The following is a 27,945-nucleotide window of genomic DNA, read 5'->3' as shown; positions in this document are numbered from 1 at the left end:
ATGTGAAGGCGGGACTTGTATGTGAAACAGGCTGAAGAAATGAGCCTTTGACAGCCAACCAGGCATTTTCCTGCGATTACTAACAATAGAAGATGCAGGTGCTGAGTCATTCATGTGTGCAGGTGGTGTAAAGTTAAATCAAGTCCAACTTGACTTGGTTTGATGATGCATGATGACATGACTAAAGCAAATTACTATGGAAATGCTATTTGCAGCGCAGCTGGAAAATATTAACACTGCTACACTTCATACCTTTTGTTTTGATGTAACTTCATGAAGGATTTGCTGTAATGTACTTTGTAAAACAACGGACGTGTTAACATGAATTAATTGATACCATTTGGCAATCAGGATGTAATTTAACAAAAAACAGATAGGTTGAAATGCTGTGGCTAATTTGTGGATGCACCGAGTATATGTTGCTTTTCCATCATCCTACACTTTACATACTGTTTCCAGTAACACCTCCTTCTAGTATGTCACACTATGCCACTAATTACCAATCCTTGCGGAAGCATGATGCATGCAATGCATCGTCTTCCTCAAGGCGGTCTTGTGTGTGTGTGTGTGTGTGTGTGTGTGTTTGTTTGACAAAATTCATCATCCTTGTTGCGTTTTTTTACTCTGCTCCCATATTATCAGCAGGCATTTGAAATTACATGCTGAAAAAGGCATTATAATGAGGTAGAAGGGTGGGGCAGGGGATGAGACAGCAGTCTAGAGCAGCATAATGGATGGATTTGGGGGGTTGGAAACACACCCAAGGGAGGCGGCCTTCTGCTTGGCTGTATGTCTGTCACACTCTCCACTGGGCCACCCAAAATGGCTCAATATGAATATGAGTCACATTGATGATATATTGTCTTTTCCAGCTTTTTCGAGAGGTACGCATCATGAAAACCCTCAACCATCCCAACATAGGTGAGTTAGACTTGAGTTTGTTTATTAGTCTATGGGTAGGCTTTATTTAGTGTGACCTTTGCTATTTGCGTTTTACAGTCCAGCTTTTTGAGGTCATAGAGACTGAGAAGACTCTATACCTGATCATGGAGTACGCCAGTGGAGGTGAGTGATGCCAACGCAAATAAATACATACTTATGTATAACAACTTATCAGCATTTTACTGTGGAATATGAAATAAGCAGAAAAGTCCAACGGATTTTGTGCATCTCAGGGGTCAGTTATTTTGCTCCACTTCTTCTTTACTACCACTTCTTGACTGAAAATGACAGCACAATGCCTAAGGGTTTAAGTAATGACAGTCAAAGCTCACCTACCCCTAGTTAAATGAGAAAAAAAAAATCATGATTGTATTATATTTATATTTTATTATATTATATTTAAAGGGGGAGACAAACGCACACATACACAACAGTGTGTTCATAAACCAACACAGCAGCCGGTGGTAATCAACGTACATGATAAAAACGTCCACATCACAAACTGGGGTGGATGTCTGACTTTTTTTTTTTTTTCCCAGTGAGAATTAATTTTGTACAATACTTGTTTAAAGTTGATGACTCACCTTCAGTTGTTTGGTCAACATTTTAAGCCAGATTGTGGCTCCCCTTTTTTCCGCCAGATGGTTGACTGTTTACATAAACTCCAGCTGTTGGATTTATTGAAACTTGTGAAGATAAAGTGTGCTTTAGTGTAATACTGAAGAAAGGACATAAAAGAGACATACAAATTTGGTTTAATTTTTCATTTCTCTTTTTTTTTTTTTTTTAAGATACGGCTTCCGTTACCACGGCAATTTGCTATGAAGCTAGGAATGGTTACATTTGCACCTATTTTTAAAAGTGGCAAGGAAATAAAAAGTCCTTCCATTCATTTTGACTCAGCAGTAAGACTTTGCTGTTGTGGTTAAAAAAACCGCAATAAATGTCGTTGACATTCTCTCTTGTCATTACTTGCAGGAGAGGTGTTTGACTACCTCGTGGCTCATGGTCGCATGAAGGAGAAAGAGGCCCGTGGCAAGTTCCGACAGGTCATTTTCAACTTCAACCCACTTCAGTTGGCGATAAGAAAAAAGAAGCATTTGTTGCATCATACATAATAAAATGTTGGTGTTGTTGGCATGTCAGCCAACAGAGATGAGCTGTAATTTAGGGGATTGTGACGCAAAAGCACCACAGATTTTTCCACTGCGGTGCACTGCAGAATAAAATAAACAGTGGCAGTGAAATTCTCTATCATACATTGTCAGCTGTACATGAAGCATGCTTTTATTGTTTTTCCACAGATCGTGTCTGCCGTGCACTATTGCCATCAGAAGAACATTGTTCATAGAGACTTGAAGGTACGCATAAACTCAAGATAATAATTTATTGACACAATTTATGTGGAAAAAGCTTGAACATAACCACACTGGCTTAGAAACGAGCTGGCAAAACACACAAAAAAGATTCACCCATTTATTTCAATATATTTAAAAAAAAAAAAACATTTTATATATCCATCAGATATGCGATGTATTTTGTTTAACAAAGAAACTTATGATGCCTTGTTTTCTTACAGTTAACCAGTTATTTAATTACTTAAAAGAAACATTGTAATTAAGTATTGAAAACTATATAAATTTTAGGGCCTAACTGATTAATAGGCGGATGATCAAATTGGCCAATTATGGCCCTTCACATAACATCCAAAAATAATGGGCCAAAAGGCCAGATATTTTCTGATAACACGTTTTACCTTTATGTACTCTAACCATTTACAGTAGATGTATACAAGTAGCACTGGCGTCATGATCTACTATACCTAAATCCATACTATAACCTTGTATCCTTAAATATATATCATAATATTTGTTGATAAGCTTTTTTTTGTTAATATTTAAAAGCAATAAATAAATAAAATAAATAAAAGCTATATTTAAAAGTAATTAGGTTAGTAAAAAAAGAATGTCATACAAAGAATTGACTGGAATTTCACAGCTTTACAGTTTATACAGTTTGTTGATCATAATTCAAAGTTCAAAGTTTGCTTTATTGTCAATTCTACCACATGTGCAAGGACAGACAGAATTGAAATTACGTGACTCTCTAACCTCAGTGGCAAGTAAAAATGAAATAAAGAAATAGATATATATAAAAAGACAACTGTAAAATCTGACAATATCTATAAACAAAACAAAATAAAAACAGGTGAATGGAAAAGTAGCTGACTACAATAGTGCAAATGTATTGTCCTATATACATACACCCCCCCACACACGCACATACGGACACGTATACATACATACTGACATGCATGGTTGTGCAAAAAGGGATGGTTATATAAAGTGAGTAGATGACTATTTATAAATGACTGTTATAAGTGACTATTTATAAAGTACCTGTTATAAAGTGCCTATTGTAAAGTGACTGTGAGTAAAGCAACAAATTAATTATAAATGTGTTAAATGTGACACCCATACAACTAAATAGTACCACAAACAATGTCCTGCTAATGCCAATAATTGTCCCACGCAATGCATTATGTGAACCAAAGTTGTTGTTTTTTTTTGTTTTTTGTTTTTCAAACAATATATTTATTATTGGCTTCTTCATGAGAATAGGTAGCAGGCTGGGCTGTGGATTGTGAAAATCTGCAATATTGACACCTATGTAAATGCATCGGGAGGAAGCAAATGCTATTTTAATCATTTCCATTTTTAAAAAATGATCTTTGTCCTGCTGAGCCTCAATCAACATACCCGACGTTTTTAGAATTATCTACAAAACAAACCAATTACTGTTATTATATTCTATTATAAATATATATACTATTGACATCTATTTTTAATTCATCAACCTCGTCATCTAAAAGTTTCTTAGGAGATTTTTCAAGTCTAAACGTGTGCCATTGTGACACCATCTAAGGCAGAGAATCTGCTGCTGGACGCCAACTCCAACATCAAAATTGCTGACTTTGGCTTCAGCAATGAGTTCATGGCTGGCAGCAAGCTGGACACCTTCTGCGGCTCGCCGCCCTACGCCGCGCCTGAACTTTTCCAGGGCAAGAAGTACGACGGCCCCGAGGTGGACATCTGGAGCCTTGGCGTCATACTCTACACGCTGGTCAGCGGATCGTTGCCTTTTGACGGCCAAAACCTGAAGGTGGGCGAAGTCTTTTGATGTTCTCTCAAAATCTTTGTGTCTGTAGCCGAAACGCATCTGAATTTGTGTTGCATTCAGGAGCTGCGTGAGCGTGTCCTGAGAGGGAAATACCGTGTGCCCTTCTACATGTCCACAGACTGCGAAGGAATACTGCGGCGATTCTTGGTCCTCAACCCAACCAAGCGCTGTTCACTAGAGGTGAGCGGGAACACTTGTAGTAAGATGAGGACCGTACGTCAAGTTTGTATTTTTCTTGAAATTATTTTCGCCGTTTTTCCAAAGCACAGCTTTGCTAATGTACTCCGCTTACACTGACAACACAGGAAGTTGCTACTTTACAAAACAACGTCCATTGTTACCACTTGAATTATTTTTTTTTTGTTTATGTATCGTGAATTTTTCTCATCAACTTAGTGACCACTTCCTGTTTTAAATAGCAGACAAAATGAACAAAATAATTTTAATTTTTTTTGTATTTAATATAATAACAAAAGCCGAGTGCAAGTCACTCAGTCACCCACCTAAACACCTTGTGAAATTATGTATTTTGAAAGCCTTGATTTTTCCGTGGTTTGAACTTTTGGCCAGAGTTCTGTGCTTTGAGCTGTAAATATTACAGCAGCATTGCTTTTCTTCACCTGTTCTTCACATGAAGTTACAGCAGGAGGAGAGAATACAAAACCATCTCATAACCAATTCAGCCAACAATTCTCCCATGCTTTTATTTCTATTATTTCTGCTGATCTTTGGAAATTTACAAAAAAAACACCTCCCAAAGTTTATTTGTTATTAGGTAAGAAGTCAAGCAAACCCCAAAAGGGATTAAAGACAATCTCACTTCTTTCATTGTCATGTGTTTGGGGAGCAAAGGGGTAAAAAAGTCAATACCAATCTTGGAGATTTTTGTTTTAAGGCCGTCTAGCCTACCACTTAATTATGTATGAGATGAGATACTACATAAAATATTTGCTTTCTTTGAATAACTTTACCAGCAAATTATGAAAGACAAGTGGTTGAACGTGAACTATGAAGGAGAGGAGCTGAAACCTCACAAAGAGCCCGAAGAGGACTTCAACGACACTGTCCGCATAGGTGAGTAGCCCCCACAAAATAAAAACTCCTGATGAAAAGCAATAACTCATAGGTAGCGTGACTTTGACACTTGCTGTTGCAGATGTGATGGTCGGAATGGGTTTCACCAGGGAGGAGATCCGAGACTCTCTGGTGGGTCACAAATACAACGAGGTGACGGCCACATACTTGCTGCTGGCACGCAAGAACGAGGCAAGCGACTTGCTCTGTTAACACGCCTAATGCAACCTTATTACAATATTTCATTGCGGTGATTTTCTGTTGTCTCAGGCCGAAAGCTCAGTGTCCCGATCTGCCAGCAGTCTCAGCCTGGCTCGCGTCAGGCCAGGCACCATCGTCAACGGTACCAGCAAACACGCGACTTCCTCCTCTGGTGCTACTTCCTCCTCAACCCACAAGCCACAACGTAGCGTCTCCACTTATCAGCGCCAGAGGCGACACTCTGACTTCTGTACGACTTTTTGTCATCAGCTATCGGTGAAACGAGTCCTTATGCCTTAGTGTTTCTGATGTTGTTTCATATCAATAGGGAAATAATTGTCTCACATCTCACTAATGTTTCTAGTGAGTACGTATATAAGTCTGCTGCTCTGCACAGCTTCAATTTAAAATAAAAAAAAAATAGATCATGCTTTTTTAAATTAATTATTAAATGGGTATGTGTTATCTTCTGTGTTCATAATTTTTCTCTCACCCAGCAAATATATATATTTGTATTATGATCGGAATACCCGATTTTATTTCATAGCCTTTTTAGTGCGATATACGAATACTTGTTAGCCGCAGTCTTAATGAGATCCCCGCAGCTTCTTCCACTTTCTTCTGTTGTCTTGTAGGTGGTCCCGCAGCTCCCGGGTCGGCGCATCCCAAGCGTAGCCCTAGCGGTGTGGGCGAAGGATCTGGACTTAAGGAGGAAAGGCTGTCAGTCCGCAAGCCCAGCAACAACACTGTCAGTTCTCGCAGCATCCCAACGCCCTCCAGTCCCATGGTCAGCTCCGCTCACAATCCCAACAAAGCAGAGATTCCCGACAGACGGAAGGAAGCCAACTCCGCCACGGTACAATCAGAAAACAAAACATTTCCATTTTACACCGAGCTACATTCAGTCCATGTGTTGAGATTAGCATGTGGCAGATTTTGAGGAACTAAAACTGAAGCCAGATTAACCTGAGATGAACTCTTTAATGTGGTTAAACGCTATGCTTGAGAATCCTCCACTCTTGCTCAGTATACAGTGTGTTTCATTCCAATTGTGATCAATCCAATTACACTCCAGTTATAATACGATCACTCTCAGTTGCAACGTGACGCACGCAAAAACAAACAAAAACAATTTCACTGACATTGACCAGGTTTTTGTCACCAGTGTTTACCGGTGGCTCAGGCTCCGTTGTCGCTGCAGCTAGCAAAATTTGGCTAGCAACCTCAAGTGCTCCATATAGGCTGGCATGACTGGATGTACGCTTTGCTGCTGACAGCTTCACACTGTTGCTGTTCCTACTGGTCACTTTATAACAAACCATGTTGATGCAAACTTGCTGTTTCTGCTGGAAAATTATAAAATCTAATGGTTCTGAAGTAGTGTTCTGCTCAGCAAAATTTATGTTAAAAAATGTTGATTAGCAAAAATAAGTATAAGTTGGTTATTCATAATGGAGTGAAAATGTATTTTTTGGTCTTCTTTGTTTTGATATTATTTTCACCAAGCAAATGAAAATAGATTTTTATTTTTATTCGAAGTTTTGATATTATTTTCTCCAAGCAAATGAAAATAGATTTTTATTTTTATTCGAAGACTTGATATTGATGTATTTTTCCGTCCCCAGAACAACGTCTCGACTAGTGGCATGACACGAAGAAATACATACGTGTGCAGCACAGACAGACACTCATTGTTGCAAAACGGCAAAGAAAACAGGTGAGGAACAATTGTAACTGTAAATATAGTTTGTACGTCTTTGATCATGCATCTCTTGAATGCCAGAGTAATGTGATTTAAGTGCAAGGTTAAAATGACTGGAGCAGATATAACTTCACTCTACTGTAGATTAGTCTCATTTGGTTGGAGTAGATAAAGTTGTAACTGCACAAATTTGTGCAAATGTTTATACAGCCAGTAGGAGCTGTGTTTATTTGTGACAGATGGCGTTGTGCTGCGGAGTATGTCAGACACATCCGCTACTTTCTGTTCATTCCATGTCTCCCTCTCGAATTGACTCCTATCAGTCGTTGACGGTAATAAATGCCCTCAACTCCTCTGAATTCTTATGAACGCTGAATTGAATACTGGGTTTTTGGCTAGTGGTGGTACATAGAATATATTGTAAAGAAAAATTAAGGCTCCACCTGAGTGTGGACATGAACAGTAGAAAATAGAATAGTAAAGAGGGCGCATATTAGGAGGAAGCATTGCGGTAAAGTGGCAACTGGCACAGTGCCTATATCATCCCCCCCCCCCCCCCCCCCCCACCCCCCAATCCTACATTTGCCTCTGAGGCTTTGTCAATGTGATGCCATGCCACAGTGCTTGATGAGGTAAACACGTGCATGTCCACACACGCAAGTGTTTGGGATTTTTAGTGCCTTAAAAAAAAAAAACACCTTTGCAAATAGACAATGTCTGTCCTTACATTTGGTGAAACAACATCGCCAATTCTTTATAGTCATACCTTAGCAAATGTGTTTCAATCGTTCCATAACCACTCTTTTAACTCAAATTAAGTCTCCCAGATATACTTTCAAAATGGAAAAGAAAAAAAAAATGTCATTTTTTTTCGAGAGCACCCCCGTTGTCCCTTTAAAAGAAAAAAAAATCTGTGTATTTAATTTATTTCAAGAGGTCAACCCAAAATATTTTTTGCAGTTTTATGTTTTATACATCTTCAATCATCCAAACAAGGCATTCTGGAAACTGCATTTGTGGAATACTTTAACAGCAAAATACAGTGCCCCCCCCCCCCCCCCCCCCCCCCCCCCTCCCGAGATGGATGAACAGAGGTAGATTTGTTTGTTTACTTCATCTTCCACAAATGCAATATTTATTGTAATGTTTTTTGTCTAATGCAGTTCCATAAAATTGCTATTGTCAATATTTTTTGAGGATGACTTTCTCTTTGATAAAAGAAGTTAGAATTCTACAATGTTATACTGTAATGTATCCAGATAAAATATCTACAGAATTAAATAGAATGTAAACAAGTCATTTTTTATTTAGATGCTAGAACAGGAGAATTAATTAGTCATTTTCGGTAGTAAAAGCGGCTTATTTGGCTCAGCTTGTCATGTCACATGACCAAACCCAGAATACAGGTGAACCATGATTAGTCATTACCTGAGACTTGAGCATGATTTATGTTAGTTTAAGTTGACAGCAAGTGGTGAAATGTGTTTTTTATTTATAATAATTTTCGTTTTGACCTACACAAAACAACTTTTTACAGCTGAAAATGGTTAAAACATGTGATGCATGCCTCTAAGTCAGAGGAGCTCAATGCGCCATTGGAGGTGGGGTTGGTTGACCATATGACATCCGTTAAATGGGGTGGGGGGGGGGGGGGGGGGGGGCAGCTGAAAAGAATGTCAATAAAAAAAAAACACTGTTGTTTTTATGGGAAACTGCTCACTCCCTGGGTAAAAGGCCAAGGCCATTTGCGTATGTCACTTGTTATGGTAGTTTAGTTTGAAGCATTGACTGGCTTTCTGCCAATGTTTGGCTGTTTTACTATGATGAAGTTTATTGACAAGCAGTGCATTCTGCGTATACAGTATTTCATTGCACTTCGCGGTAAACAAGCTTTAATTAAAAAAAAAAACAAAACAAAAAAACAGATCTCATCCCATCCATATAAGACCAGTCAATGTGGTCTTAAACTTTGGAACAAAAAAAGTTTGGGCACTCCTGAATTGTGAAATAATTTATTCCCAGTGAATATTGTTAAATGCTATATTTGCCTCTGGTGCATCCAGAATATACAATTTTAAAATGTTTATATTCACCACAGTATCGACGCTACTTTCATTGGCTTCTGTGTTTTGTTTGGCATGCGTATGAACACGCGCGTGTGTGTATGTGCGTGCATGCATGCATGCGTGCGTGCTCGATTGCTATGTAGAGCGTAATGAAAAGCAGCCTGAGGGTAATATTATGGGTTAGGTGTGTACTCGTATTAGTGCTCCATAAGAAGAGAAATGTCCTCCCGGATCTCTATTTAGGAGATAAAAGTTTTCCCTTCTTGTCCTCCCGCCACAGTTCCCTTTCCCACCGGCTGCCCCCCGCATCGCCCTCAACGCACAGCATCGCCGGCGCGTCAGCCTCATCTTCCTCGTCCACGCCCTCCTCGCGTCTCTCCCGGGGTTCCACGGCCAGGAGCACTTTCCACGGGGGGCAAATCCGCGACCGCCGACCACCCTTGCACGTGACGTCGGCTTCGCCCACGCCGTCGCACGACGCGGGCGGCACCCTGCCTGGTGGAAGGACCCCACGAGCCACCAGTAACCTGCTCAGCAAGATCACCTCCAAGTTGACCCGCAGGTAAGCGGAGAAGCCGCGGGAGAAATTGACAAGAAGAAGAGGCGTCTGCTGAGTGTGGACTAGCGCCGTGGCTAATTGACTAGCACGCTAATAATGGACATTTTGAAGTATACTGGATTGTGGACTGATGTTAATGACTTCTTCTAGTACATAAAGATCTCATCTACTAACATAACAGCTTTTATTCTTTTTCAGTGAATCTTAACAAGTTGTCCGTCTCAGGTTCACACCTTTAGCCTTGTATTCCACCAGCTTCCATTCGCTTACTGGTCAGGCTCGTCTTTCCAGTCTGGGTTACTTTGATAAACTGCAAAATCCATGTTAACAAAAAAAAAAAAAAAAAAACGTTTTTGAACTTTGCCCCAACATTTCTCTACTCATGCCCGACACATTCCCATTGGCAATAGCAGGTACTCTGAGGTACAGTACTGTCTCTAGAACATTAACTGCTCAGCTGGGTGTTTCGAGCATCCAAAGTAGTCATAACGATGCTCAAATGATCTTACCTCGTTGTTTTACTTTAGCTTTTTAGGGTTCTAGTGCTCCAAATTTCCTTTTTGTATTCTACCCGGAAAACCAACAATTCTTACAAACTTTTTAGTAGGGATAGAGCAATTATCAGCGAGACCGATTATCGGCGCCAATATTTGGCATTTGTACAAATATCACCATCGGCCCTTTTTTTTTTTTTGACAACCATTAAAAAATCAATATAAAACTTAACTTTTGGGAACCACTTACTTACAATTTCACAAAACTTTATAATAGATGCTGGTGATACTGGGACTCTCTAGCACATTTTTGTTTTTGTTCAAACTTAAAACAAATATACGTGACGCTTAAAAAAAAATCTGCAGAAGAGAATTGGGGCTAGTAAAGAAAAAAGTCGTCCGAATTATTTTTTTTAATCAGAAGTCTGACTTTATTCTCCAATTTCTTTCTTACTTGTGACTATTCTCTTTAATGAGAATTTTGAATGATCTCAGATTTCTCACTTTAAAGTCTTACTTCTCACTTTATTTTCTGTAATGGACAATTCTGACTTTGTTCTAATAAGTCTCACTGTAAAGGCCCTATATTATGATATTTTAAACTTTCCACGATTGAATACACGTCCATAAATAATTCCTCCCTTTTGCGCTCTGGAAATTCAATTTCTCATGAAATATGAGTTTTTGTATTTCTTACCAGGAAGTGAAAACTACTCGTTGACTGAAACTCCGCCTCTCACCGACTGGCATCTTTCCCCAATAATGATCATTTTTAAAATGCATATCAAGGTGAAGAGAAGAGTTTGGCTTGGTGGAAGCAATGCTTTGAGTGTCATCTTATTAAATGAAAGTGCATCACTGTACAGTAATTTTCCAGAGACTTTCCAACATACTTGAGCAAGCTAGCGCCTGGTGGCTATCCATCTGGGGCGGACAACTTTCTTTTCCACCCGTGACTTTCTGCTGGTTGTCTTTGCTTTTCTGTGTTTGTTTGATTGTCTAACCACGTTTGCTTCCCCTCGCCAGTCACCTGCCGATCTGCCATCCTGTCTTCTTCTTCTCCAACCTTCTGCTTTGTTTCCTCTCACTGCCATGTTGTTTTCCTCCCCTTTCACTTTTCTTTCTTCCTTTGCTCTGACACTCTGCTCTTGTTGTGTCATTCCACACCTCCTCTTCCTCTTCTTCCAGGGTCACTCTTGACCCTTCTAAGCGTCAGAGTTCAAACAAATCCGTGTCGGGCTGCAACCTCCCGCAGGCCACAAAAACAGTTAGTAAGTCTTCCTTTCCCATCTTTTCTGGCTGCCGTGTGTCTCGCTTCATGTCCATCTATGGCTAGCCGTGCGTCTTATCTGTGTGTCCATATCACTGGCTGGGGTGTACTGCAGTCACACAAACACGTATCGGCTGTATGTATCAGTTTTTTTATATTTAATTGGTAAATGTTGCAATGTGTGACAGCTCTAACCAGCAACTCGAGTGTCTTGTCTGCAGTGTGTTTGTGAGTGTTTGTTGGTTGGTGTCAGTGATGGGAGAAAAAGACAAGACTTGTTTGGACTGCAGTGCTGCCCTCTGCAGGTTGATAAAAGTACAACAATGAACAACAATGGGCTTTGTACGAAGGCTTAAAAGTAATCACCCCAAAAAGTCTGAAAATTTTAACAGCCTATTCTGGTTCCAATGAAACTTGGTGTACTTGTTGATAGTGATGCGCAACATTAAATCTTGAATTTTAAATCATTTGGAGCGGGGGTTTTGGAGCTATGACGCAATTTTCAGTAAAAAGAGGCGTGGCCGCCTTCTTTTGAACCCCAATCTTATGGTCACATCATTGATCACAAGATAAAGTTACTAAAATCATCCTAAATGCAGAATTGGAATCCTTGTTAAATCCCCTTTCCAACAATGCTTTGTTTATCAAAATTGGCCCTGTAGTTAAGGAGTTACAAGAATCCGAAGGAAGGCAGCCATGTCCGTTTTTGACAAAAATGTCAAAAGTTGACAGGCTGTAACTCCCAAACTTCTGATTGACATAAGCATTTAGATTTAGTGTTGCGCCATGACTATCAACAAGTATGTTGACTGTCAAAATGGCTTTGTTAAACCCGCTGGGCATGAAATCACCAAAAATCATCAAATTATGAGTGAAAAGTTGTAATGCGTTTTCTGCAAAAATACAAACTTTTTTGTTTAGGATGGGTGACAAACTCATAACTGTCAACATCTTACTTAGTTATTTGACTTGATTCTCATATTTAAATCAAATAATATTTTTAATCTTGGAAAAGGAAATACTGAAAATATTACATCTGTTTTCTGATAGCATTCCAATTATGTTATTTTTCTTTATCTCAATCACTTCTTTGCAAAATTATAGCTTCTTTCCACAGTAATATTTAAGATCATATTCTACACAGTTCAACTAAAATTAACACTGATTTAGAACAAAATATTTTAACTTCATTGGTAGTGTTTCCCTTTTTTTTCTCACATCATTATTAATTTTCTGGTTAAAATTAAACCTTTGTATTGCATTAAACTAGTAAAATTGACGGTTTCCTTTTCTTTTTTACTACAAACAACGGCATTTCTTAAAACGTGACTGCACTTTTAAATATTATATTATATTATATTATATTAGTAGCATTTTTGTCAAGCATGTTATTGCATTTGTAACTTATCTCAAAGCTTTTCACTAAAATGTCATTCTTTTTTTCCTCTGAAAAATAACAAATATATGATATAAAATAATAAAAATATAAAAAAAAAACACACACAGGTATTAGACAATCTATAAACAATATATAAATGTTGCCCTTTTCATCGTCTTTCTTATGTTTGCTTGTTAGGTAATGCTATACAAATGGAAGTGATCTTAAGCTGAAGTAGTTGCCATAGATCCGAATTGTGTGTTTGTGGTTGAAGAGGGTGGCAGCTTGTGCACGTGTCATCCCGAACGAGTGTGTGTGTGTGTGTGTGTATTTGTTTGTGTGTGTCCTTTCCAGCAAGATTAGTAATGGTAATCTGGATTTACGCTGCCGTTGAGCCAACATCTTACACAAACATCTTAGACAGCTTTTCTTTTGTTCTGCTGCTGCTTTTCTTTTTCTTCTTCTGCTGTCCTCCCATCATGCATCCGCCCCCTCCCGCAATTTGTCAGCCTCGCTTTGTTGTCGTGATCTAACAAGTCACACAACAAGTCGCTGAGGGTTAAAGATAAGATCAGTAACAGCGCAGATGCAGCAGGTCACATGACCTTTTTTGCGCAAAGGTCCTCATGTTCATTATGTATGTATGTATGTATGTTTACATTTGATCGGTGTGATTAAGAGTACCATCTCGTTTGTTTGATTGGTGGACTCTGAGGTAGAACTTGAGGAGGAAGTCTGTTTTTGTTTTTTTTTCTCGGTTTTCTAATAGACACTTTTTGTCTTCCTCTTGAGGGTCACAGACGAACCTGAGAGAATCAGCAGATCTCCGGTCACAAGGTGAGTCACTGAAGATTGTCAATCTACGGTTTGCAGCATTTTTTTTTGTAGCCAAAGTTCACAAATGTTTATGCTATAGGAACAAAAAATTCACTCGTTTTTGTGAATGTCATCATGGTATTGAATCTTATCAGTATGTGCAGCGTCCATTTTAAGTTATCGAATATATTTCCATACACCACATGAAGATCAAGCATTAGAATGCGCCTTTTATTTCCTAAATGTTTTGTGTGCTTCCTCTCAGTGTCTCAGGCTAACAGGAGCAGGTAACGTTAGCTTAGTTAGCTGTGTTGTGGCTGTGTTCTAGACTGCCCCGTAAAACAAAACAAAATGTAATTGGACATTAAAAAAAAAACGGCAGATAAGCCACAGGGCTCAAATCATAAGAAAAAAGTTCCTGTTTATAGTCTGAAAAATGTTTTTTTTTTTTTTAACAAATAATGCCATTGAAATGTAATATGTGTAAATGTATGAATAATAACACAAAATGAAATTAACATTTAAAATGCATTTTCAATGTGAAATATTACATTGTTGATATGTAAATGAAGTAATCTATAGTAAAACAAAAATGACATAGCACTCAGTCCTCTGCTACACTAAGAAAATAAAAGCATTTGCTTCCTATATGAGGAAATGCTTTTAGCAATAGAGATTGTGTGCAGTGTTCCCTCGCTACATCGCGGTTTATTTATTTATGATTGTGAATTTCTATTGCAGGTTTATGTCGCATTTTGGATGTCGATTTGCGTTTTTGTGCAGCCGAGTGAGTTTCGCGACTTGAATTAGATTCTCTAAGTTTTCCTCCTCCTGCTTTCCGTAGCTCAAAGAAACGTGACGCCTCACATCTGAGCTGCGCTCCCCATGCAATATATAGTAATTAAGGATTACTAGACCTGCAATCGTTTATAAGAAAAAACGTTGACGTGACCGAATACCCCGATAAACGAGGGAACGCTGCATTTCAACGTGATCGATGTATGACGTTATCCTATTTTCCCTTTTTGCGTTTCCTCCGCCCAACTCTTCAAACCTGCATTCCGGACCTTTCACCCCAGTCGCCATATATCTGGGCATCAGAAAGCGTGCGAGCCCCGGACCCCCCGATGCGGCTGGGATGTGAGGGTGCGCAGCCCCCGCGACCCGGCCGAGGTGGTCCTGGCTCTCCGGGAGGCGGCCCAAGGCTGCGGCTGCCAGGTCCATCTGGCGGGCCCCTTCCTGCTGTCCTGCACGCACGGAGCGGCCGGCGCCCGCGTGGCCTTCGAGGCCGAAGTGTGCCAGCTGCCCGGCGGGCCGGCGCAGAGCAGCGGCGTTCGCTTCAAGCGCCTCTGGGGGGCGCCGCTGGCTTTCAGGGACATCGCCACCAAAGTGTCCAAGGAGCTGGAGCTCTGAGGGCGGCGCAGGGGGCGGCGCGGGGAAATAATGATAAAGCGGCGCAAAATCCTCCGCCAAAGACTCTGCTCCTGTGTCCCATCTTGAACTGCAAAGAGAACATCACACGCTCTCGGACACTTTATTTCATCATCTTCGACTGATCAGCTACCAATGAGTTTTAGGACCACATTTCAAACAGCAGCAAAAATAGTCATGATTAACACCACCGGAATAAAGTTGGAACCTTTGGAGAATTCTTTTCCATGCGAAAAGAAACTTTCATGTGTTTACTTATTTTTTTCAAGTAATAAAAGTAAAAACAATTTGCTTTTTTTATCATATTTTTCTGAAAGATGATGGCAATCTCAAGGACTTTTTGGGGCGGCGGCATGGCAGAATCGAATTTGAAAACTGAAATTTTTCAGAAGAGAATAACTTTGAGGTCAAAAACTTTGTATCAGAAAAAGAAACTCAAAGACAAACCTTTCGAGAGAAATAGTTTAAAAAAATATCGAGCAAAGTGATTTAAAGTTGAAAAATAGATCAGAAAAAGAATCCACATTAAAATAGGACGTTTTCGTAAAATGCTCCTTTGCACTACTATTTTTTTTGTCTTTAAAAACGACTTAACAAGATTCCAACTTAATTTTGGCCATATCATCTGTTTTGTTTTTTGAATGTGGTCCTAATACACGTTCATAATTTGCTATGATTTTTTTTTTCATCAATCCTTGAAGCGCTGCTATTCATAGTCACCTTCATCAACCGTTTTTTTGTTTTGTTTTGTTTTTTGATCGAAAGGACCGCAAAAACAAATGTAGCGGACATCACATACTGAAGTAGTGAAGCTGCATTCTGACTTCTAGCCGATAGAGGGAGACATGTGCTAAAGACCGTTCCATTTGCAGAATTACAGCTACCCCACTTGTTTTTTATTCATGGGCTTAGGCAGGATGCGTTTGTTACTTAACTCACACACTTTTGGCTACCACTCATTTTTGGTAAAAATCGATCAAGTTAACGTTTTTCTCCAAGGATGACTATCGTCGTCATGGTGCAAGCACTCAATCGGACTAATCAAATATATTTCTTGATTTCTGCTATATAGCATCACAGTGTTAGCTTTTTAACGCATAAATACAGGTCAACATGAAAAAACATCGGTCATATTAGATTGATTTCTTTTCCATTGTCTCAAAGCTGAGAGTATTTATCGGTTAATGCTAAGACCATTGGCCACCTAACAGCAATGTTAGCATTGTGTGAATGCCGTCTCATGTTAAAACCGTATCCAAAAAAATAGAACACTATTCTGTCATTGTCTCCAAGCACTTAAAAAGTGCCCAATCCGATTGCCGTGATGTATTGAAGGCTAACACCCCTTGCTGCCTAGCGTAACAATGTTCGCTTTAGCGCACGAATGCTATATAACAGAAAACAGTCCAAAATGTTGGCCGTTATATACCGCCATTATCCACCATAAGTGTCTGATCCGATTGCTGTGGTGTTTAATTTGGATAACTTCAACATACACTTTTTAGTGTCTAGCATCACATTAGCACACATTTGAAATGATGATTCAACAACAACAATATCGGCCATTTTTTGATGAGTAAATAACATCCCATGATGATCCTAAGCGAAACTTTTTGCCTACCAAGCTATGTGTTAGCGTTGTTCGCTTAAATATGACACATTTTTGACTTCGCTTGTGGTAATAATAACCTCTTGCCGTAAAGCAAGCGTCCAATACAATTGCTGAACATTCATGTATAGATTCAAGAGAAGTGGACAGTTTAAGGTCTACAAATTAAAGTCAGTACAATGAATTGCAAAACATCAGTTAACACTACAAGCACTTAAAAATAAAAGTGCGTTGCACAGCATCTCAATGCTGATACGACCGCAATGGCTATTCGTTAGCCTTGTTAAAATTGTTCTGCGTGGGCGTTAACGGGGTGTGACTGCCAACCAATGGAAAGACAAAAAACTTGCAGCTGCTCTTAAAATGGTGACTGAAGATGTCAAGCTGTGATTTTCTTTTTCTTTTTTTTCTTTTCATTAGGGCCTGCAGCCAGGACATCATTTTAGCGCCTTCTCTAGCCCTCACTGTTTTTAATTCATGGAACGAGCTGCAGTCCTCAGAACATTACGTGACACAAATAAAGATTTTCAACCTCAGTTTTTTTTCTCATTTATGTTTTGTCTGACAGGAATGAACTCATCAGCTAATTAGTTTTGGCTAAACAACAGTCCAGAACGCTAGCGCTTTGGATGCTAAATTATGCTTTAGAGGTTCGGCTGGTGTTAGGGTTTCAATTTAGGATAAAACACCCCATCACCACATGACTTAGTGAGTACAAATATGAGTAAAGATTAATTTTGTAAATATTACTCAAATCAACACAGGAGCGCCAGTATCTTTAACATTTAAACCTGCAGTAAAAGGTATAAAACGTATTTTTTTTCCTAAATCTTTTTTTTTTTTTAATTGATGGCTAAAATGAGCATATTGAAAATGAGCGGTCCACCTGTTAGTGTTATAAGGATTTCTCCATGGTCTGTGTGGTTTGTTGATAGCATTTTAAAAGGTTTTAATTCTCGCACCCACTTTGATAACAGGAGCGCCACTGCACCACCTGTTGCCGTGGATGTGCAATTACACTTCATACAGCATAAGCAAAGCCAATAGGGCCTGTCCCCTATAAATAAAATGGAATGGGTAAGGGTGTCAAAATTTTCAAAGTAAGGTTTTGAACTAGACTAGATTTAGGATTTCACATTGGGGTCTCAAATTTGATTTATTTGCTTCAAAGTATGGTTTCAAACAGGGGTCAAGTTTCAAATTAGAGAACCTTTCCCGCCAGGATTTCAAAATAGAGAACGTTTCATTCTAGGATTTCAAACTAAGGTTAGGGTTTCAAAATCATGAAAATTAAGATTTCAAATTAGTAAACTAGTGTTGGGGATCTGATGTTTGAGCAACTCTGATGTCATTTTCAGCCAACCGCAAAGAGCAAAACATGTTTTTAACTGTCATAATTGTGCATGGACAATTATGACATCATATCTGCTGAGAAGCATTCATTTAATATTTATGGCAAAGCATCCTTGTGTCTAATTTGTGTGCTGCACTGATTGGCCAAGTCTCCATTTCAGGGGACTGGCTAACAAGTTAGAAATGAAATCAAGACAAAGTAGTTGGTTTTTCAATTAAATGGGGCATTTTTTTATTAGTCAAGTTCTAATTTACAACCAGATACAGAGTGGATGGATTGATCCCAGGATGTTACAGAGAAGAAGAAAGTAAAAGGAGGATACTGATGTTGTCAAAGAACAACCAGGCTTCATTTTGTTTTTTGATATATATATATATAAAAAAAAAAACAGCAACAACACAGACAGTCATGGTCACCGTGGTGGTTGTTGGTCTTTTCGTTTACTTCTGGGCGGGGATCATGCCGTCGATGGACTCGCCCTTCTCCAGCTTCTTCTCCATCTCCACCATCAGCTTGACGCCGTCCACCACCAGCTGAACCTGGTACACCTCGGAGGAGCCCAGACGGTCAGCGTTGGAGATGTCGAACACGCCGCCCACAGAGGCCGTGTCCACGCCACCTGCGGGTAGCAAGAAAGATCAAGTTCACGGGATCTACACCGGACACCTGACATTTGCAGGGGATTGACAGGGAATGGCTTGAGAGCCAGCCAATTCATTTGACTGACTTTTTAAAAGATTTTTTAGGTTCAGAAAAATCTCTTTTTTCAGCGTTTTTTTTCATTCAGAATTTAAATGGGGAAGGGTGTGATGTGTAAGATTATTTTTGTAAATTACCCACAGAATTTTTAGAAAAGTGTATTCTTTTGAAAACATTTTTTTTTTCATTTTCTTGAGAAGAAAAAAGATATTTATCTGAAGGGGAACTTTAACTTGATTAAGAGAACGCAACAATTTTGAAACATAGGCCACACTTTGCAATCTTATTACCACTAAACTACGTTCACAAAAGTCTTGGGATATCTAGCACAAATATGGTAGCGACAAATGTCATCTCCTGTTAGGCGTGACGCAACCTATGTCATATAATTATCAATTACTAGAAAATTACTGTATTGTTCTGACAATAAACTGCACCGGGTCATAAACCACATCAGCAAAAATTTAACAGAAAATCTATTTTTATCATCTAGAGGCCACACAGGATTATAAACTTCAAATTGTACTATCAAGTATTTATGCAGAAAGATGGTGCATGGAGGTTCTTGAAAAGTTTGTATTTATTAAAAAAAAAAAAAAAAAGTCAAACTGCCTGGTTATGCACTCTGGATTGGTAGAACACTGCACCAACACAACAGTAACAGGCCTCGTAGCGTTTACTCGTGGAGATTGCCTCGGTGTAGCGAGTAAAACAGCTGTTCAAACTCAAAGGCAATACTGTGATAATGTATTTGTCTGTCTGTCTTTGTTTACAAGATTGTCCCCTAGTGGCGAGTAAAAAATGCAGATAAGATGCACTAGACTATATATGTGAGAAAAAAAAGAGGCTCTAGATGGTGCTAATTTCCAAACATGTCCAATCAAACCGTTTTTCTTTTTTATGAGAAGAGTTGTGCAGAATTTTATGGCCAAAATATGATTTAGTTTACGATAAAGCATTGTGGGTAAAAAAATGTCAAATTGGTGGACTGGAGAGGCTTGAAAAAGAAGGAAGCAACGTCATACCTGTGCCGCGCTTCTGCAGGCGCAGTCTGGTGAGGATCTCCTCGAACTTGGGGTGCGTGCTGAGCTTGGGCAGCTTGACGTGGACGCCGCCGCGCAGGCCGGTGCCCAAGTTGGACGGGCAGGTGAGAACGTAGCCCAGATGCTCGTTCCACATGAAGCCGTGATTGTGCTTCTTGAAGATCTCCTCGATCTGCCGAGAAGCCGTTCGTGTTTCTTCCATTCCAATTTTCTTGTCCTTTTTGTTTTTTTTTCCTTTTTTGCTTACCTTCTGCAGACCCACGCAGAAGCGTCTGAACACCTCCTTCATGTTGCCTCCCTTCTGCATGGAGATGACGCGCAGGTGGTCCTCCTCGTTCACCCACACCAGGAAAGTCTTGTTGTCGTTGTGCCTGCGAAAGCAAATCAGTGTCACCGTGACTTAAGTGCTTCCCAACACATGAGAAAAATCTCAAGCCACCCCAGACAAAATGACCAAAAACCAGTATGAATACGAAATTATGATCTCATCCCCATTAATTCACAAGTGGATTTACCCCAAGTGAAATCCCCATTGGTTAATCCTGATTTACAAAAATGATTTACTTGTAGGACCCCTTGGTTTGACGTACAAATAATCCATGTCTATTAGTTTGATTTTGGTCCTGGAGATGAGGGGGAGAGATTTTGCCAAGAGTTGGTCAAATAAACTGCAACATTTCAATTGTAGATACAAAGTTTTACATTAGAAAACCAAGTATTGAAAATGTGTGTTTGGGAGCACAAAGTCGGTGTTAAATAATTCACAAGCAGGCGGAACTGTTGTTATGAATACTGGTTTCCCGCGGGATCGATTACATAAGAGAACCAGCTCTCACTGCGCATTGTCACTTGACACTATTTTACTGTACATTTTAATATCAGCAAAATTCCAGTTTTGGCTACTTCATGCATCCGGCCGGGGTAAGCGACCTTTGTTTAATAAGCAGTCAAGAATGATGAATGAATCGGTGACGTTAAGAAGGGGGCGAGGTAGCTACACTGAGAGGTGCGGCTTCAGTAAACAAGACCTTTCATTTCCTGGTTAGAAATATCAATACCATAAAACTCATTAAATCACCAATGTGCCAAATGTAATTTATCTGCATATATAACTGTGGAAAGTGAAGAGTCGCTATGAAACAGTTTAGCCACGTTACTTCATTTTCCATTAATTGGCTTTTCATTTGAAAAGAAAAATGTACCAATCCACTCTTAGCATGAAAAAAAAATCCATTAGATTTGCTGATCCCTTTTAAAATCTCACGCACACCCGCTTGCCTAGGATTGATGAATTGAGGTTAAAAAAAAAAAAAAAAAAAAAAATCAGGACCAATTCCACAGCGGTTCGTCATCACTGCGGAGGAAGGCGATGAACAAGACGACAGCTCTTTTGCCCTCACCAGATGCCCCTGGCGTCGGGCCAGTCGCGGGCCATGCCGGCGCACGTCAGGAGTGGGGACACGGGCTTGTCAAACAGGAAGTGGTCTGCGATCAGCTGCTCCTGTTCGGCGTCGGTCATGCCTTCCAGGGGGTAGTACTTGCCCTTGAACTCGCCCTCCAGGCTGGCCAGCGCTAGGGGAGGCGGGGTAATGTTAGCGCTTGGAGTAGCATTTGTGCTAATGCTTGTTGTTAGCGCTTGGTATTAGCATTTTTTTACTACATGTGTTTGCACATGTTAGCAATAGCTTGTGTTAGCATTTGTGTTGGGTCTTACGTGACCAATTGTATTCCTTTTTGTTATTTTGCACTTGGTGTTAGCGCTTGTGTTAGCAATTTTCAAACAAGCAATGATACACAGGTGTCGAACTCCAGTCCTCGAGGGCCGGTATCCTGCAGGTTTTCCGGTTTTCTCTCCTAAACACACCTGATTAGGATCATTTTCAAGCTCCCCCAGAGTTTACTAATGAGCTAATCATTTGAATCAGGAGTGTTGAGGAGAGAAAACCGGAAAATCTGCAGGATACCGGCCCTCGAGTACTGGAGTTTTACACATATGTTAAATTTGTTTTAATCCCGTAAGTACATCATAATGGAGCAATTTTCTGAAGAATGAAAGAGTGCGGCTATTCACCCTCAATGGACAGCTTCTCGATGGCTCTGCGCTCTCCACGGCTGTTGTGGGGGGGCAGGGTGAACCCCTTGATGCTACGTCCGGTACGCACGCGGCTGGACAGAACGTAGTTGGGGTCCAGGTCGTCTCCGCCCTGCCAGAACGACACACACACACAATGTCAATTCTATTAAACAAAACTTTGGGGGGAAAAGAAGTTCCATATCACTCACGCCATATCACGCTTTTGGTCCAAACAGTGTTTAAAATTGGTCTACAACATCTTTAGTTTTTTTTCTGATTGTAAAAATAATAATAATGTTGCCTAAACTGTATTTCCCATTCCGTTATTTTTTTCCCCCATATTTTTAAAATCAGTGCACCATGTAGGAAGATAAACTCGCCTTCAGGTTCTCGAAGTTCAAGTCGGTCTTGTGCTTGTCGTTGGGACCGTACCCGTTGTGACGGTCTGAGATGACGGGGTCCAGCAGGTCCTTGAAGACCTCGTAGGACTCCTCATCACCGGCAACGCAGCCAACGGTCATGATGAAGGGGTGACCTGAGGAGGACCAAGACTATGTTCGTCCATCTTTTTTTCGTCAAGACTGCTCGGGATTTGGAACTCATCTTACCTGGGTTGTCCACGCCGGTCTGGATGACATCATCCAAAGTGAAGCCACTAGGGGTGGACTTGCCCCTCAGCTTGCCGTAGATCTCTTTGGAAAGAACCTGCGTGACGGATGACACCGGCCGCTCTTATTCAGTATAAATGTACACAAATAGGGTTTACGCATACACAAGGTTTTTTTTCCATCATAGTGAGGACATAACATTGATATAAGGCATTTCCTTGCCCCAAACCCAAACTTTAACCGTCACAACACATTGCCCAATGCTCAATGCCAACCTCAACCTCTCAGGAAGAAGATTGAACTTATGGGGTCCACCAAAATTATCCATCACAACACATTGCCCAACGCTCAATGCCAACCTCAACCTCTCAGGAAGAGGTTGAACTTATGGGGTCCACCAAAATGTGTTGTATACATGTCTGTATAAATGTATAACTACAAAAGCACTCACACACACACACATATATATATATATGTGTGTGTGTGTGTTTGTAGTTATAATGTGTGTTTGTAGTTATAATTTTAATTTTATACATACATACAAGACACTTTTTTTTTTATACATACTTTGTGTATGCACATGAAAATACTGAGTGTATTTGCGTGCGTGCGCTACCTTGGCCATATGGTTGTTGTGCAGGGAGAGATCGGGGAACTCATCGTCCACCGAGAACTTCATCTTATAGTCATTGTGACAATTCTTGGCCATGGCTGCGATTCCTGCTCCGACTGTAACAAAATGACATTGAAAGCGGTTACGTATGGATGAGCGTTTCGGGGGTTCGTTTGGTTGCGGATGAAACACCCCGAGCAGTCTCCGTGGTCTCTCCGAGCGCTTGAATGGCTTTGTCGATGAGTCTTTGGGTAAAGAGGAGACACCTTCTCATTGTCCGCTAAGCACTTTTCCGCTCTCTGTTTGTGCGTCAGCACTGATTGGTGGAAGCGGAGGCCGTGAAGTGTTCGCTAAAAGTCAAAGGTATCTGTGTCTCGGCCCCACTCCGTCAATGTCTTTCTCAGCTGTTGTGCCCAGCACCGCATCCCAAAGACCCCACCCCCAGCAGGAAGGATTATTAATAGTCCGGGAGCTATCCCCAACCAACACCTTCGACCGGGGCACCAAAAAGGGAAGGCGCTGTCTGTGTGCGAGTGCATCTGTTGCTTGTCGTCCAACCTTGGAACATCACTCGTTTTGTGCAAGAGCCCGAAATACAATTCAAAAGCGTCAGCAGGTCTTCTTATGTGTCCCTCCATGAAAATGTTGGTTTGACATGATTTCACTTGTTTTTTAATTGGCAAGCAATAAAAGAAAACAAAAACGAACAAACAATGAATGTAACTTTTTAATTTGAAACCTTTATTTTCTGCATCTCGAAATCTTTTGTTTGTGTAGTTTGGGGGACTATTTTTACGCCGTAAAATGAAGTTTGAAAATTATTTTTTTGTTATTGTTTTAAACAGTATTTCTTACATTCATTTATCGAAATAAGTACATTTTTGAAACTATCGTGAAAGCTTTACCTTGTTTTTTAAAAGCTGTGGTTCAGGCATCTATTTTTTAATCACACATTGAAATAATCCAAATTTACGAAGTTATATATATTTTTACAATCATATATTTTACTGTTGTTTTTCTTGCATTAATTTAGAAGAATTACTACATGTTTTAAAATATCTTCAAAGTTTTACCATGCTTTTTTTTTTTAATTATGTAAGTCATTGGTGCAGTTTGGGCATTTATTTTCATCCCTTTTTTTTGCATTAATCAGAATTTACAATGATTTTTTTTCTTTAATTTATTGTTACTTTGACATTCATTTATCACAAGTCAATTTTTGAAAAATATCTGAAAAGCTTTACTTTTTTAAATAAATTTTCTTTATTCATTTCTTTCTTCATTAAAATTAACCAGAATTTACTATGATGAAATCATTTTTTGATTTTTCAAATTTTTAACTTTATTATTCTGTTGTTCTGTAATGCTATTTTGCACTTTTTAGCTTTAAAAAATTCAAATTCAAAGAGTTCAAAATTAAATACATTTCTCAACGTTTCATTTTATTTTTATTTTTTCGTAATTTGAATTTTGCATCCTGTTTTTTTTTTTTCCTCAACTCTGAAAACCCACTTTTTACCACATACACGTCATTTTAATTTAATGTTAATTTTGAATCATTAAACAGTAAATTTTAAAAAACTGGGTTGACTTAATGGTCCTCCGATAATGTCCGGTCTCATCTTCAATCAAACTTGCATGAACTCGCACTTGACTGACACTTTTGCAGCTAATTCCCCAAAACATGACAAAGTTAATTTTGATTATTTAAAAGGCTAAATAAGGCAAGACTGTGACACAATTGACGGTGTTACCTGCTCAGAAGGAGAGAAAGAGGTAACAGATCCCGGGATCAGATCCTGTCCACTAAATGTAGGGGTCGCCCAAGTGTGCCAGGTGTTGGACCGTGACTTATATAGTACCACCTCCAGTCGGACTGGTTGGGAGGACTCGGGCCGCCCCGGCGTGATTGGTCGCCGGGGAGCCCGCCGTTGTAAAAGGCAAGGAGGAAACGCGCTGCGGAGGCGACAGCTGCACGCGGGACGCGGGGACCTTTCACCTCGCGGCCTGCCGGAGTCGGCGTGAGCCGGGTGCCTTCGCGAGCGTGTTCTCGGCTGTAATCAAGATTTCTCGCCCGTGTTCAACTTGTGTTCGGCGATGTAGCGTGTTCAAGCACACTGCATACTGACAATAAGAGTTGGCGCTTTGCAAATGTTCAACAACACAAAGTTCAATTATGCCAATGCTTCCCAATTAGATTTTGCATAGCCTCATCTAAAGAGAAACCTTATTGAATGTTTCAACTACTATTTGATATGATGCTTGTAATAGATTTAATATGTAATATTAATATTCAATTCATTGATTAATAAATGATCAGTAAAAACATCATATTTCATTCAGACTGGTGTCGTTATTTATTTGACATAAATTCATAACCTTGTTTCCCCAGTATAATGGAATATATTCTTCAGACTTGCCATTAAGAAAGCGGCACAAAGAAGTTATACAAAGAATTGACTCAGATATCGTTATTTTACACACAAGCTTCAGTCACACTATAATTGAAAAGATGAATAAAACGTCAAATACACTATATAAAGTCCAATATGAGAGTATCATTAGCATTAAAATATACATTATAATCAATATACAAAAACCAACGATACAGCAGGTAATATGCTGGTGTTAGCGAGACCTAAGCATTTCCTATTCGTTATTAGCTCACTCAGCGGGACTCAACACCATTTTCTAGACCAGAGCCTTGGAGCAGATCACATGACTTGTGACGGATTCTTTGGGGTGGGGGTACACGGGGCGAGCCCTCGCTCGTCTCATGAAGCTTTCCTCTAATTGCTCTCAAAGCTCCACTAGTCTTTGCGCCGGCTGCTAATTTGATAAACCTCAGTCATCCGCCTCAAGCTTATGAAATCATAATCAGATCATGCGTACATGTTGGCCACTTCACTAGGGATGCCACCCTTTGGGATCCGCTACTAAAATAGGCAAATAAAACGTTAACCTGTGAGGGGGAGGGGGGGGGTAAAAAGGTCGTTTTTGAAACACTGTGTCGTGTCGCAGCAGGAGGCGCTGCGCATGAGCGTCAGGTGTCACAGTTCGTGGCCTCGGTCCTGTCTCGGCCTCGGGTTTCACTGCAACAGGCCTTCCTAAATTAAGCGAGATGGCTCATTGCTATGACGACCTCAGAGCAGCCGCTCAAACAAGCAACTTTTCAATATAATACGCGTATGTAGTGACAGCAACTATTTCACGCCGACTTTTATGACACTATCAATAGGACTAAGGTCGAGTCTCGTGTGCGCGCGCGTGTTCGCTCGTTCGCATGCTACTGTGGCATAGATCCAGTTTCCCACTTTAGATGCACACAGTGTCCGCACAGACCCTCGCCTAACACACACAATCTACCCTGCCGCCACCCATCGCAGTGCCACAGCTGCCTGCAGTGACAGACCACAAGGACAGTTATATAAGCAGGAACACCGTGTTAGTCAGTTCTTCGCATTCAACTATACAACATTACGGTAAACAACATGAATGCGTATGACATGGTGATGCAAATCATAAACATTCACAATATACAGCATTCTGCAATGCAGTATTACAGGAAACAACTTTATGGTACAGACCTTTATGACAAACATTATGTTTTATAGCATTATTGTGCACAACATCATTAAATAAATGATGATATGTAACATTAAGCTACACTAATGCATAGAATAATATGATTAAAAAAAAATGTATGTACACACGCAATAGATACCATAGTACATAAAGTGACACAAACACTTTTGGCGCACATAAAGACTTCAAACTTGGTGGGATATCAAGACTTGTACACCAGACCTCAGTTTTTTGGAGGGCACATTGATTCTCAGATGCATGGGTGTTGCAATTGTTATTACTCTGCATTGCATGCATGGCTCGAATACAATGATGCAGCTTTTCCACATTCTTTGAGAAAGATTATCCTATTAATCATGTTTCCCATCAAATTAATGATCGAGCTTTTTTTTTGGGGGGGGGGGGGGGGGGGGCACTATATACCTCAAATTTTGTTCTGCACGCACATTAAAAAGCGGTAGTTAAGTTGGTGAGATTTAAGTAGCACTTCCTGTTTGAGCTCTTATTGTGACATTAAATTCCATAATGGAAAACGTTGCCTAAAACACTGGAATAAAACATTTTGGTGAAACAGACTATTGTTCATTCTAATGATGTTTTTACAGACTCATAACTTGGGATGGTTGCAATTTAGCTTGCTAAAGTCACATAACCTAACCCCAAAAACGGATGACTTGTATGTCAACGTATTTGTTTTTCTTTTGTTATGTTAAAGTTTTGTTGATAATTGTGAGAAAACAAAGCCGTTGTAAGATGAAAATTATTGTCTTCTAAATCTCACACAGAATTACACAAGTCTTTTAACATATTTACCAAAATTAAAAGTATGTAAAATGACGCTTCCAAATTGTGAAAAACTCAAGATGTCCTCTGCTCTCAAACACTGCGTTCGCGTCCTCATAGAGTGCTAAAATCACGCCCTTGTCAACAATACTGCAACTAGACACGGGCAAATGGATGCTTCTTCATCTCGCATCTTTTTTACACGGATATACAGTATATCTACATGTTTGTATCATGAAAAATATACCTACTTAAAATGGCTGGAATATATGCTGTAAACGCATTTTTCCACAGCAGCAATGTGGCGCTCACACTAAAAAAGCCACATCAACGTCAAACTCCTGTCCACAGGCTAGGCTTTGTTTTTTGCCCCTCCCCACTCTTTCACCTTCTCCCAGTGACATGCGTGCACTCGCAGCCAACAACGAGGCGCTCTAAAGGTAAGGTTAGGTTTTGAGTTGGCT

General features: G+C 39.8%; 2 protein-coding genes across 7 annotated transcripts in view; one reads left to right on the top strand and one right to left on the bottom strand.

Annotated features, from left to right (window-relative positions):
- mark4b (MAP/microtubule affinity-regulating kinase 4b) overlaps positions 1 to 17,258 on the top strand; it is a 31,451-nt gene extending 14,193 nt beyond the window's left edge. For 2 of the 5 annotated variants that reach the window (XM_088427111.1, XM_088427110.1), the window contains exons 4-19: positions 873 to 921; positions 1,000 to 1,065; positions 1,921 to 1,991; positions 2,247 to 2,303; positions 3,868 to 4,104; positions 4,183 to 4,302; positions 5,097 to 5,196; positions 5,279 to 5,388; positions 5,467 to 5,647; positions 6,033 to 6,253; positions 7,023 to 7,114; positions 9,446 to 9,727; positions 11,407 to 11,489; positions 13,659 to 13,703; positions 13,948 to 13,969; positions 14,762 to 17,258. In XM_088427111.1, coding sequence (XP_088283237.1) covers positions 873 to 921; positions 1,000 to 1,065; positions 1,921 to 1,991; positions 2,247 to 2,303; positions 3,868 to 4,104; positions 4,183 to 4,302; positions 5,097 to 5,196; positions 5,279 to 5,388; positions 5,467 to 5,647; positions 6,033 to 6,253; positions 7,023 to 7,114; positions 9,446 to 9,727; positions 11,407 to 11,489; positions 13,659 to 13,703; positions 13,948 to 13,969; positions 14,762 to 15,095 — 2,070 coding nt within the window. In that variant the 3' untranslated portion in view covers positions 15,096 to 17,258. The remainder of the gene's footprint in view (positions 1 to 872; positions 922 to 999; positions 1,066 to 1,920; positions 1,992 to 2,246; positions 2,304 to 3,867; positions 4,105 to 4,182; positions 4,303 to 5,096; positions 5,197 to 5,278; positions 5,389 to 5,466; positions 5,648 to 6,032; positions 6,254 to 7,022; positions 7,115 to 9,445; positions 9,728 to 11,406; positions 11,490 to 13,658; positions 13,704 to 13,947; positions 13,970 to 14,761) is intronic. The other 3 variants (XM_088427115.1, XM_088427112.1, XM_088427114.1) reach the window with 2 other exon arrangements.
- Positions 17,259 to 18,278: 1,020 nt separating this feature from the next.
- Positions 18,279 to 27,858, bottom strand: ckmb (creatine kinase, muscle b). Of its 2 annotated transcripts, none has more exons than XM_088427281.1 (9): positions 27,733 to 27,858; positions 23,117 to 23,229; positions 22,501 to 22,597; positions 22,273 to 22,427; positions 21,890 to 22,022; positions 21,219 to 21,390; positions 20,066 to 20,189; positions 19,801 to 19,990; positions 18,279 to 18,695 (listed from the first exon to the last, which is right to left on the bottom strand). In XM_088427281.1, the coding sequence occupies exons 2-9, from the start codon at positions 23,207 to 23,209 to the stop codon at positions 18,517 to 18,519; spliced, it is 1,143 nt and encodes a 380-aa protein (XP_088283407.1). In that variant the 5' UTR covers positions 23,210 to 23,229; positions 27,733 to 27,858; the 3' UTR covers positions 18,279 to 18,516. The 2 variants fall into 2 exon arrangements, with proteins under 2 accessions (XP_088283407.1, XP_088283405.1); XM_088427279.1 differs by lacking the exon at positions 27,733 to 27,858 and adding an exon at positions 24,868 to 24,949.
- Positions 27,859 to 27,945: the final 87 nt, after the last annotated feature.

Source organism: Hippichthys cyanospilos, chromosome 11 (genome assembly GCF_059441005.1).
Source record: "Hippichthys cyanospilos isolate Australia breed blue-spotted pipefish chromosome 11, RoL_Hcya_1.0, whole genome shotgun sequence".
NCBI lineage: Eukaryota > Metazoa > Chordata > Actinopteri > Syngnathiformes > Syngnathidae > Hippichthys > Hippichthys cyanospilos.
This window is presented reverse-complemented; position numbering and strand designations above follow the sequence as displayed.

Excerpts from the sequence above, each read along its gene's own strand:
- ckmb (XM_088427281.1), bottom strand. The coding sequence starts at position 23,209 with ATGGCCAAGAATTGTCACAATGACTATAAGATGAAGTTCTCGGTGGAC. Across the intron at positions 20,190-21,218 it reads CCCGACGCCAGGGGCATCTG|GCACAACGACAACAAGACTT; the intron begins GTGAGGGCAAAA and ends TTGCTTTCGCAG. Across the intron at positions 19,991-20,065 it reads TCTGCGTGGGTCTGCAGAAG|ATCGAGGAGATCTTCAAGAA; the intron begins GTAAGCAAAAAA and ends GCTTCTCGGCAG.